The sequence below is a fragment of the Protomyctophum parallelum genome (assembly GCF_964188405.1).
Source record: "Protomyctophum parallelum genome assembly, chromosome: 4".
NCBI lineage: Eukaryota > Metazoa > Chordata > Actinopteri > Myctophiformes > Myctophidae > Protomyctophum > Protomyctophum parallelum.
The window spans coordinates 6,184,678-6,197,177 of NC_139700.1; the positions used below are offsets into that span (position 1 = coordinate 6,184,678).

At 43.1% G+C, this 12,500-nt stretch overlaps 1 protein-coding gene across 2 annotated transcripts in view; it reads left to right on the forward strand.

Annotated features, from left to right (window-relative positions):
• wt1a (WT1 transcription factor a) overlaps positions 1-12,500 on the forward strand; it is a gene marked incomplete at both ends in the record, with an annotated part of 34,478 nt that overhangs the window by 18,987 nt on the left and 2,991 nt on the right. The window contains 2 exons of one of the 2 annotated variants that reach the window (XM_083763249.1): positions 5,672-5,749; positions 9,867-9,957. In XM_083763249.1, the coding sequence (XP_083619375.1) occupies positions 5,672-5,749; positions 9,867-9,957 (169 nt within the window). The remainder of the gene's footprint in view (positions 1-5,671; positions 5,750-9,866; positions 9,958-12,500) is intronic. The other variant, XM_083763250.1, reaches the window with a different exon arrangement.

Sequence of the window (12,500 nt, forward strand, 5' to 3'; positions counted from 1 at the left end):
AATACTCCGTTACAATTAAACTGTCTGGTTTATCCAAATTTACTTGAGTAAAAGTACAAATGTATTACCAACCGTTACTGATGACCAAGTACTGATGTAGAAGTTCTGGTGGACGTCGCATTGTGACATGTTTTTGCGAGCTTGCAACGCTTAAAGAGAAACGTATACTTAGTTATACTGCACACAACCACACATGCTCACCAGCGGCCCAGCAGGGCTCTAGCCCATTCTGACCTGAGATCAGATTCATACGAGGTTTCCGCCGGACACACACTGGTCTGATGAACCCATTCTGACCTGAGATCAGATTCTAAAAATGTCAGTCGCTCTTCGATTTTTCAAAAATGGCAGACCTACAAGCTCGTATCGTGCCACTCGGTGGCGCGATATGTGCTTGTAGATCTGCTATTTTTAAATAGCTAAAGCATAACATGATGCTGACACCAAAATGGGTGCCCGGTCAGAATGGGCTAGAGTCCCACACCGGGCCCATCTGAAAAGCGCCCGCGACCCACCCATCCGACCACCTGTTAAGTGGTCAGATGGGTGGGCCACGTGCCTTTTCAGAGCATGTTTGTGTTCCAGCTTGTACCAATAGAACTAATACCATAGTAAACGTCCTACGTATCAGTATTCACTATTCCGTATTATACAACAGGTAGTTTCGACTTTCGAGGAACCAGTCTGATTGGTTGAAATATCCATCTATACTCGTGCTTTAACAAGCATGATGGCACACCTAATCAAAACATAAAATCAGCCGTGCTGAGTCTCGCAGAGCAGAGCCGGATGACTGGCTGAGTGGCTAGGCTAGCAGTTTGCATGGGACCTTTGCATTGTATCTTAGTTACAATGAAATTGAGTTGACATGTTTTTTTAAGGGAAACTGTTGTATAATCGCAATATTACACTCAAGGGTGTGCTTTATCATGAATTTTGGCACTTCAGTGACGCTTGCGGAACTTGGCTTGTTCCCGACCTTCCTGACCGCATCACTGGCCAATAATCACGATAGAGCACACCCTCGAGTGTAATATTGCTTAACAATGAAAAAAATAACAAAAAAAATATTTTTACATATATTTTTTAATATTAAAACACATTTCGAGCCATACACGTTCATGTACGGTTTATAAAACCCAGCACTTTAATGCCAAAACCCATGTATGTCTGTGTTACGATATTTATATTACAGTACGACTCATCTGTGTCATATTTACCGCATAGGCAGCCACCATCTTGGAGCCGGCAAAAAAAAAGGAAAAAAAAGTTGCACATGCATGAGGAGCTCTCCATAGACTCCTGTAATGGCGCAATCTTTAGCAGCATTTATCTCTGAATTGAGGCTCAGACGAGGCGATATGAGGTGAGGCATGATATGAGGAGGTCAATAGAAAACTATCGCAAGGCTCCGGTTAGCAGATCAGCGTGTTTCATCTAGTGAAGGGTCAGATCGGCGTGTTTCATCTAGTGAAGGGTCAGATCGGCGTGTTTCATCTAGTGAAGGGTCAGATCGGCGTGTTTCATCTAGTGAAGGGTCAGATCAGTGTGTTTCATCTAGTGAAGGGTCAGATCGGCGTGTTTCATCTAGTGAAGGGTCAGATCGGCGTGTTTCATCCAGTGAAGGGTCAGATCAGCGTGTTTCATCTAGTGAAGGGTCAGATCGGCGTGTTTCATCTAGTGAAGGGTCAGATCGGCGTGTTTCATCTAGTGAAGGGTCAGATCGGCGTGTTTCATCTAGTGAAGGGTCAGATCAGCGTGTTTCATCTAGTGAGGGCTCAGATCAGCGTGTTTCATCTAGTGAAGGGTCAGATCGGCGTGTTTCATCTAGTGAAGGGTCAGATCGGCGTGTTTCATCTAGTGAAGGGTCAGATCGGCGTGTTTCATCTAGTGAAGGGTCAGATCGGCGTGTTTCATCTAGTGAAGGGTCAGATCGGCGTGTTTCATCTAGTGAAGGGTCAGATCAGCGTGTTTCATCTAGTGAAGGGTCAGATCAGCGTGTTTCATCTAGTGAAGGGTCAGATCGGCGTGTTTCATCTAGTGAAGGGTCAGATCGGCGTGTTTCATCTAGTGAAGGGTCAGATCGGCGTGTTTCATCTAGTGAAGGGTCAGATCAGCGTGTTTCATCTAGTGAAGGGTCAGATCGGCGTGTTTCATCTAGTGAAGGGTCAGATCGGCGTGTTTCATCTAGTGAAGGGTCAGATCAGCGTGTTTCATCTAGTGAAGGGTCAGATCAGCGTGTTTCATCTAGTGAAGGGTCAGATCGGCGTGTTTCATCTAGTGAAGGGTCAGATCGGCGTGTTTCATCTAGTGAAGGGTCAGATCAGCGTGTTTCATCTAGTGAAGGGTCAGATCGGCGTGTTTCATCTAGTGAAGGGTCAGATCAGCGTGTTTCATCTAGTGAAGGGTCAGATCGGCGTGTTTCATCTAGTGAAGGGTCAGATCGGCGTGTTTCATCTAGTGAAGGGTCAGATCGGCGTGTTTCATCTAGTGAAGGGTCAGATCGGCGTGTTTCATCTAGTGAAGGGTCAGATCGGCGTGTTTCATCTAGTGCAGGGTCAGATCGGCGTGTTTCATCTAGTGAAGGGTCAGATCGGCGTGTTTCATCTAGTGAAGGGTCAGGTCGGCGTGTTTCATCTAGTGAAGGGTCAGATCGGCGTGTTTCATCTAGTGACGGGTCAGATCAGTGTGTTTCATCTAGTGAAGGGTCAGATCGGCGTGTTTCATCTAGTGCAGGGTCAGATCGGCGTGTTTCATCCAGTGGAGGGTCGGATCGGCGTGTCTCATCTAGTGAAGGGTCAGATCGTGTGACGGAAACAGCATTGGCTAATACTTTCCGCTTCAAGAGCAGCGTCACAGTTTTTCACACCGTTTTTCTCTGAATTGAGGCTCAGATTGAGGTGATATGAGGTGAGGGACGACGTTGGGAGGAAATCCCCGCGACCTCGCAGTTATTACATTAGGACTTCCGCCGGAGTCAATGGTGGCATCAAAAGAGTTCATTTTAGTATCATTATTAAATTTGTCATCATCATCATCATCGTGTGTGTGTGTGTGTGTGTACACGTGCGCGCGCGTGCGTGTCCACTTGGACATTTTGGAAGGTCGTGCAGACACAATAATATAGCAACATTTTAGTGAAGTCACACTATCCCTATACCCTCTCCCCCTCCTGTTTGTTCATTCCTCCGAGTGTGCGTCTAAATGAGCAGACATTCTTTACATACCTCCGCCATGGTGTTTTCCAGTGGCAGAGCCATGAGGGGCACATAAAGAATCTAAATATCACAGTAAATGGCTGATAAGGGGGGGATGAGCGGCGGGGCTGGGCCCGGGGGGCTTAGTGGACACTACCATGCTGTGCTGCTAGTCTCACGCTCTCTAGCCTAGGCCTCGCTATCATGACCGCACACACGCACGCACACACTTGCATACAAATATACACGTGACGCACAGAAGGCTCCGATGAGTATAGGGTCAGCTCTCTAATCGTGCCGCCTGGTACCAACAGGGCTGTATTTACTCAGGCCATCAGCAGTGCAACCTTGGTATAAAAACACACACGCTAGGGGGCTTATCAATTCTCGGAGAGGGAGATTAAATGGAAACACTACTGGGCCTCATCAAGCCCAGAGAGACAGTACGAGACTGTCCTTCCATTCGTGTTCATGTACAGCGATGTGGAGTCAGAGACACTTCAGATCCTATTAAAGTAGTTCATTTTGATTCTGACTCTGACTCTGTTGGTCTCCAGCACGTGTCCATGTAGATGTTTTTTTTTGTCCTGAGCACAGTGCATGTTTTCAATTGTTTATACGTTGTTGTTTTTTTTACTCCAGCATAGCTTGGTGTTGCGCTGCATGGGCATTTACCTTTGTTCTTGCCGTGTAACGCTTTCCTCTGCCTGCTGAGAGTAAAAGTATTTTCAACTTGCGGTCGCCTGGAAGCGCTGCCAAGGTGAGCACCCCGGAAAATAAGGCCAGGTGAACACAGTGCCTAACTGGGCTGTCTGTGGACCCCACCTTCAATAAATATATAAATAATGTATGTACTGTATGAGTGGCTGATATGATATGATATAGTACTTTATTGTCAGTTCACACTGAAATTTGTCTTGCGACACAGCAGCCAAGTATGCAGAACACATATACCGCCAAAATACCGGTACACACATTTGACATAGCGCAAAGAACAAGACAATTTACATACATAAAGACATGAAGACAAGAGCAATATCCACCGCTTAGATCATCCTGTGGCTACTACAACTCCTGCCTCAAGGTCGACTGGTGGACAAAAGGACCTCTTTAGTCTGACCTTATTGTATTCTGGTACACCATATCTCCTTCCTGAAGGTATAGCAAGGAGATATGGTGTACCATCCTTGATAACGCTTGATGTCCATTTTCCTCAGACAGTATTTTACTTTATTTAAAAGACAATTGCGTGATAGGGCTATACCTATATAGAACTCACTTAGCAGGATTAAAACACAATTCATTTAGGCGTGTCGTCGTCCGCCTGGGAATCGGGAGGTCACCGCGTCGAAGTGTCCGCGACGAAAACACTTGACCCTGAAACTCCTCCTTTAACGCAATCCCATATGATCAGCCATCAGCTGGGTGAAGCTCGGAAAATCACATTGACCCTGAAACTCCTCCTTTTAAAGCTTAGATATGAAATGTGATGTATTTTGGAGAAAAGAAAAGGCCATGATTTCAGTTCTGTTTAAAAGATGTCTATACAAACCTTTCTTTTCCCTTCTTTTTCTTTTTCCCTGAAATACCATTCTGGCTTTTCTGGCTCCGTGCCCCTGCTATGCTCTCTATACAGTTGAAATAATGGCAGGGTAATGAGCAGGGTACCAGGCACCACGCACACGTACCCCCCTCCAGCACGCAGGTGGTATGATAGAGAAGCTGTGTGGTGTCAAGGGCTTATAAATGCCATAAATCTACCGTGTGTGTGTGTGTGTGTGTGTGTGTGTGTGTGTGTGTGTGTGTGTGTGCGTGTGCGTGTGCGCGTGTGCGCGTCAAAGTACCTGGCAGGTCTAACTATATAATGGTACTGGAATCTGTGTGTGTTTAATGAAATATGACTGTAAGAGGAACATTTAGCTCACTCATGTGCGTCTCTGTCTCTATGTCTGTCTTTATGGACATTTTGTGCTGGGCAGACTCTCCATCAACTTCAAGTCTATTGGCACCAGAGTGCGGGTGAAATTATTTTCCGTGCAAGTTTATGCGTAGTTCGATCTGACGGGGACGGGGGACGGGACGGGACGATTATTTAATTGTGTTTTTGGCATTGGAAATGGGAACATAGAATAGGAATTACATTTCTGTTTGCCTTTTAGGCGGCTTCGTCGTGAAAACGTTCACAGGGCAGATATGACAAATGACTGAAATATACCAAGAAATGATTAATTATTATACTTTAAAAAAGTATAGCGGAAATTTGCTGATCTACAAGCTTACAACAGCTACGCATTCTACCAGTCTGTTTCAACAGAGGGGACAAGAAACTCAACACAAACATACCAAGCATCACATAACACGCACAGGACAATCCTTACTCTCAGAGTTACATCAACACTCAGGGTTTTACAGTGCAGTAAAGTTGCAACGTATCGATTTTAAGTTTCAATTACATTTTGCTCTTTCCTCCACAGCGGTGATAATTTATATCAAATGGCCTCTCAGCTGGAGTGCATGGGATGGAACCCTTCACTGGCATCAACCATAAAGAGGTAGGAGATGTAACTGTCATTTTATATGTTATTTAACTTATTTTTCTCACCCCCGTCGGTCTGTCAACTCAAACCTCGAAGCAGGTATTGCAATGAAAGGCGACGGGAAACATGCAAAGCATGGAGGGCTCTGCCGTGGGTTCGTTTCTGGTCATTTGCAGTGCATGTTGAGTGAAGGTCAGAGGTTTTGACATATAAAACGCATATATTTCAGCAATGCTTTTAATTCAGGATGTGAACCTGTGAAGTAGCAACTGTTCCTGTGCCCATTATACACGGCTACAGCAGCTGCAGCCGTGAGGTTTTAATTATAACACAAATTGAATTAATATAGTTGAATTGCTAATAATATTGACTTTTCCATTGTTTCACCAAAATAAAGCAATGTGACCCATTTCAGGTCAGTCTCAAGGCTGCATAGAATAGAAAATTTGTGATATGAACAAATTAATATCTGTACAAAGCATTGATATATAGTAAATGAAAAAAACGTGTGGTTATTATTCTAGTCTTATGTCGGTGTGTCTGGGGACACCGATTGACAACGGCTGGTTTGGATCCGATCCTCTCATATCTGGTTAAAGAATTCAGTTGCAGTTCCTACACTACAACCTCAGAGTAACTGATCATTCATTGTGCTCGGCAGAGAACTTTTGTTCTCGAGTCCCACAGGGCTCTATGCTAGTGTATTATCTGATTTTGCTCTACATTTATCTTTGCAGAAAATAGCAGATCTACAAGCATAATGCGTTGCTGTTTCACACACCGCTGTAGACGTTGTAGATCCTCCGACTTGGGTTTTTAAGTGGTTAAAACTAGGGTGGGTTTCCTTCAGACTCAGAGTCCTGTTTGTCATACAGCATTCCTTCTCTCTCCTCGAACCTCTCCTTTCTTTTTGACATGATGAATGTCATGTATAGAAACATATTAAGCCATGTTCATCATCGCACCATGAATAGGGAGAGCTCCGATAGATTTCAGCCATTTTTGAAAATATAAAACATTTACCGGAAGCCATTATTTATCTTTTGGAAACTTTTGCCTACAGTATGGCCATTGGCTGCCATAAATAACTGTAGTTTAGTAAGCGTTACAATGTCATGGTGACCTCCACAGTCCCCTACTGGGCTGGGCCTGTGTCCGCTCACACATACCCTCGTGCCCCAGACTGTCTTTCATCACAAGTGTCATGACATGTGTGCGTGCGTGCGTGCGTGAATTCTTGTGTGCAGAGTTTGTGTATGCGCGTGCGTTTGTGCGTGTGTGTGTGTGAGTGAGTGAGTGTCCAACAAATGTTGTGTTATTTCATGTGCATCTACAGTACGGTTGTTGTATTCAATTGGATATGTGCCACTGAGTGTGTATTTGTAACTGTGTGTTACAGGGCTAGGCAATTAGAACCGATAGCCGACATAATCTGGTTTATTGATCGATTGAGAAGCACTGAAGCAGGGTTTTTTTATACTCTATAAGTATTCTAATTTCTTATTGAGTGCATAACGAATCTACACAAAAAAGTAAATTAGTCTGATGTACAATGGTGGATTACAAAAAAGTGAAAGTATGTACATTTTTCGTAATGGAGGTAAACGTTTGAAATAATCGTGACTTAATTTTAAGTCATATCGCGCAGCCCTAAATCCTAATGCTGTGTGTGTGTGTGTGTGTGTGTGTGTGTGTGTGTTTGTGTGTGTGTGTGTGTGTGTGTGTGAGAGAGTTAGTCAGTAAGTTACTTTAATTTATTGTCCACGTGTGGAAATTTGTCTTTGGTCTCAACAACAGTAAAAAACAAACAGTTACAGCAACAACACTTACACAATTATTTTCTCATGGCAAAAAAGTGCAGAACAACTGTGTGTGTGTGTTGTGTGTGTGTGTGTGTGTGTGTGTGTGTGTGTGTGTGTGTGTGTGTGTGCATGTGTGCGTGTGTGTGTGTGTGCGTGCGTGTGCATGTGCGTGTGCGGGGGATAGTGGCAGTGGGCTCAGCTTCATTAAATCAGATATGAGAGCTGTGGCATTGTTGAGCATGGTGATTGAAGAGGCCTGTTAGGGGTCTGTCTGAGGCGTACATCATTACTCACATGACTGATCAGGGAGGCCACGATCCTTTTAATCACACACGTCACATTCAGCTCTATTTCTAGTTCCTAAGCACTTTTATCGCCTCCCTGCTTGCATGGCATGTGGAACACCTTGATGTTTCTTTGGTTTTTGGGGGGTTTTTTGCAACTAAGATACTTTGTTTTCACTTTCAGTGTGTGTGTGTGTGTGTGTGTGTGTGTGTGTGTGTGTGTGGGTGTGCGCGCGCGACTGTGCACACACATATTAAGCTGTCTTAATATGTGGTCCTATAACATAAATTCCGACTTTTTCAATAGTTTTTCTGTTTTTTTAGCTCCCCTGTGTATTTTCTATCCCCACAAATATGCAATTTTGAACAATCAGGATTTCTCATCATATATGGGCTTTTATGGAGATTTCTCTCAGGAGCAGCTCAACTGATTTGGTCATCAACGTCACCCTACTTTGTATAATTCCTCCCTCTCTTCAGTTTTCAGTTCCAAATTTGCATTTCCACTTTGTTTACAATGTCCGCCATTGTTGCTTTTCCAAGTTGGCATGGAATGGAAACAAGCCTGTGTTTATAGCATCAGTATTATAATGACTAAAATATTAAATAAATTGCATATCAGCACCCCCGCCACCTCAGTACATTGTGGTACTGCAGCTCAAACAGCTTCAGAAGCAAAAAAGAAATGCCATGGACTGCTTATTTCAGAGTGGCGATTGAGGCTCAAACCATTAGAAATAAGTTCGAGGGACATAGACAATATTATATTAAATATTAAAAACTGTTTTAAAATTCATGTTTTACAATTCACCGTACAACGTTGTCGCCTAGTAATACCTAGTTTTGAAAAGATAGCCTCTAATGTCCTACCCAAAAATAGGAATGTCGGATTGAAAATTGAAAACGGCTGAATGAATGATCAGTGAGTGAGTGAGTGAGTGAGTGAGTGAGTGAATGAATGAATGAATGAATGAATGAATGAATGAATGAATGAATGAATGAATGAATGAATGAATGAAAAGAGTTGACTAACGCAATGGAATTCATTTCCCGAAAAGATTTACAGCACGCATCGTCCACTAGCTGCTGCTCAGCCAATCTGCCTGGTTGGTTCCTCCTGTCCTTGGAATCACCATCCAGGAGACAAAGAGGACTTTATTAATCCTCAGACATACTGAATACTCAACAGGATGCAAACTCCCCTCCTCGCCGCGTCGTTAGCTCCACCGCCATATAACACGTTTTATAGACAAGCGCTTTCTGTGTCTCTGCGGCGTGTTATCATAAGATGATATGAGAGGAAAGGTTTTGCAGCTGTGTTAAAACAGACAATGGTTTGTTCTGCTCCCTGCTCCCTCAAACCCCCCAAAACACTCACAGAGACACTGAAATACTCCTGTTTTCTTTGAAAATTAATGAATTTTACTGGCTCTGATAAATCAAATGGTTTCGGGAAATACATAATTTTGGAAATAACATGATGTGCTCAGTATTGCATACTGTACTATCATCATGACATAGTGTATAAAACATGATTATGTACTGTACTATCATCATGATATAGTATATAAAACATGATTATGTGAATGAGAAAAAAAGTATTTTTGGTAAATGTTACATCCGGAGGTGTCTCGTTAATTTAGAAAATATATTTATTGGGGTTATGCTATTATGTTTATACACCCACGCACGCTCGCTCACGCATTCACACACACTCACGCACATACGCAAGCACGCATACACACACAGTCACTCAGGCTCACTCCCTTGAAAGATTGCAAGAACAAATCTCTGAAATTGGATGGGAAAACATTCCTCGGATGTATTGTTGTTGATCGTTCATCGTTTATAGTCGGCATGGGTTTTCCTTTGTGCGGTGGAAGCACATGCAGTCATGTACGCATTCATATAGTGATGGATGTAGTGTGATGTGTGTTCACATGTCTAAGCACTGCAGCATTGAATAATAGACGTTTTACTGTAAATCTCTCTTAATTTCTGTTAATCTCTCTCGTTCTCCCTCTCTCACGCCTTCTATGTTTTCAGCCATGGAGCAGGTTATGACAGTGACCCCATGCTATACAGCTGCAGCGCGCAGTACCGCATACACACACACGGAGTCTTCAGAGGCTTACAGGTAACGCACACACACACACACACACACACACACACACACACACACACACACGTACAATGTTGAGTACATGTGCATGCATGACAGTATACAGGGTGCAAATCGACCAATGACAAAGCTTCTAGGGAAATCTTTGAATGCAGATTGCCCCTAGATGTGTCACAGAGACAAAAAAAATTGGGAGCGTTGCTGGCTGTCTGAATACCAAAAATAATTTAAAAAATGTCATTAAAATGTTTACATATTATTGCTTATGCATGGTAAATTGTGCAAACTATGCAAACTTCATCCATATATATGGCTGCTGGTGAGAGAAGCATTGTTGCAAAGAAAAACTGAATTTAAAACACTAATAAGTTGGAGAGCCTGATGCAATGACCAGGATTTGGCATTTATACGAACCAGACTTGCGCAGACGCATACATGCAGAGACACACCAACACAGATAATGTACATTGAAACATCTTGAAAGACTTTCCACGGATTCATTCTAAAATAATTAAAAAAAAAGCACAGCACATGAACACAGACACGCATTGCTTGTAGTACACGGGGTGAAGATACGGTTTCCATGCAAGGTTGTAGCCTTAACATATTAATAAATCATTAGCGTTTAATTACTGTCTGTCAGCGGCTCTGGAGGACAGCAAGCGGAGATTCTCCAGACCTTCTCTTAGCCCACAGTGGGACTTTCTGCAATCCGTCTTTCTTACGGGGTCCATTTCACCATTGTGCTGAAACTGGCGTTTCTCTGCTCTCGTTTTTTGTTCGTCATCGTAAAGAACTGCCCTAAAAGAACTTACAAAACGTACAAAAATGCGACGAGATTTAACAAAGCTTGACAATTCTGTGTTTGATGGCATTTGTTTAATAAAAAAAAAAAAGTAGGTTGGTTGATGATTTTCTTGAAATACATAGGATGTCGTTAATACATTAGACTAGAGGCACAGCGATTCCTGGCCTGTGCCAAAGGCAATATGTGGCAAAATAATTTCAGCCTTGTTGAAAACTGGTTTTACAGTGTGCGACAAGTGATTGATGACCTATAAAACGTGGGACACTCAACGAAGGAGAATGGAGTTTCTCAGCGATCTATATACAGAGCGAGATCCTCATAAGTTAGTTTAACTCTGGGAGTATAACATTGACCACTCAGAGTTAAATTATGAGGATTTTTCTGTGTAATTACATTTTTTGGATATAATATCCTGCACGCTTTCACCAAATGTAGGTACATACAGAATCACTCATCAAAGTCACTTTTCAATGAACACATCTTGGCTTTAGATCTTCACGTACATCCATCAGATGCCTCTTCCAGTAGAAAAGCTTAATTGTTACTTAATTGCCGGGTGTTAGCTGTATTAATTATACCAGCACTCACCCCTGAGCCCCTGGGGACATTATGCTGAACACTGTGGAGAAATGAAGACCAGATGGGCAGGAGGGGGAGAGGAAGAGGAGGAGGAGGAGAGGAACAAGAGTAAAAGGGGGAGTGGAGGTACTTCACGGAGGAAGAATTGAGAGTGGTGCGCGCTCGCGCGCAAGAGAGTAAACGTGGAAAGTTAAAGGGAGACAGGGTAGCTTAATTTATAGGCTACTCCATCGTACGGCGGTGCCGCTTTGTGTATGGAGACATCAGTATGGGAGAGACGGTGAAGCATAGATAGCAGTTCTCTTACTGCCATATCCTGCACTGAGAGGAGTTACAGGGACACAGCGATGGTAGGACTGAAGTGGGAGGGCACGGATATGGAGGTGATGGTAAACATAACCATGATCTAACTTCATGTGCGTATGCTATACACAGTAATGTAATGTCCCTCTAAATCAAACATTATTAAAAGAAAACGCTTTTATTCTTATTTCAAGTTTCCTTCGGTACATTTTTATGAGAAGATTTGACTTTGCTATAGTGTTGTTGACACCTACCTCTGTATGTCGTCGTCGCTTTCTGGTGGAAACAACAAGGTCACAACGTGCCACATTGCGACACTTTTGAGCTTGTAGATTTGACAAATTCAGATTTGAAGATTTTATTTTATAAATGTTTAACTAATAGACCATCACTAAAACCCCCGGTGCTGTCGGCTACCGCCACCATAGACAGCGCTCTATTTCACTTGGGAAAATAAGACCGTTTCCGGTCTGCCAAAAACATATAGCTAATGTGATCATCGTCTATTTGAGAGTCTTCAGAAGCGTTCACATTTTAACTGCGCGGTAACGTCGATTTAGTATTGAGCCACTAATATCGGCGCGTTGTTCAATCCAGCTCAATCTGAGCCGTAATTCAGAGAAAAACTACTATAAAGATCAGCGGCCGTATGCAGCATTGTGTGCAGGCCGCCATCTTGGGGAGGGCAAAACACACCGAGCCGAGTGTTGCCTAACGACCGGGAGCTCCGCTTTACGGCAAACACAATTCCTCCAAAAAAAACACGTAAAAGGTGCTCCTGGCGCCATGGGATTTCATGGAGATCATGTTAATTAAGTCCTTGGTGTTACTGTTCAATGAGTTATGTCTTAAATTGTGATATTATCAT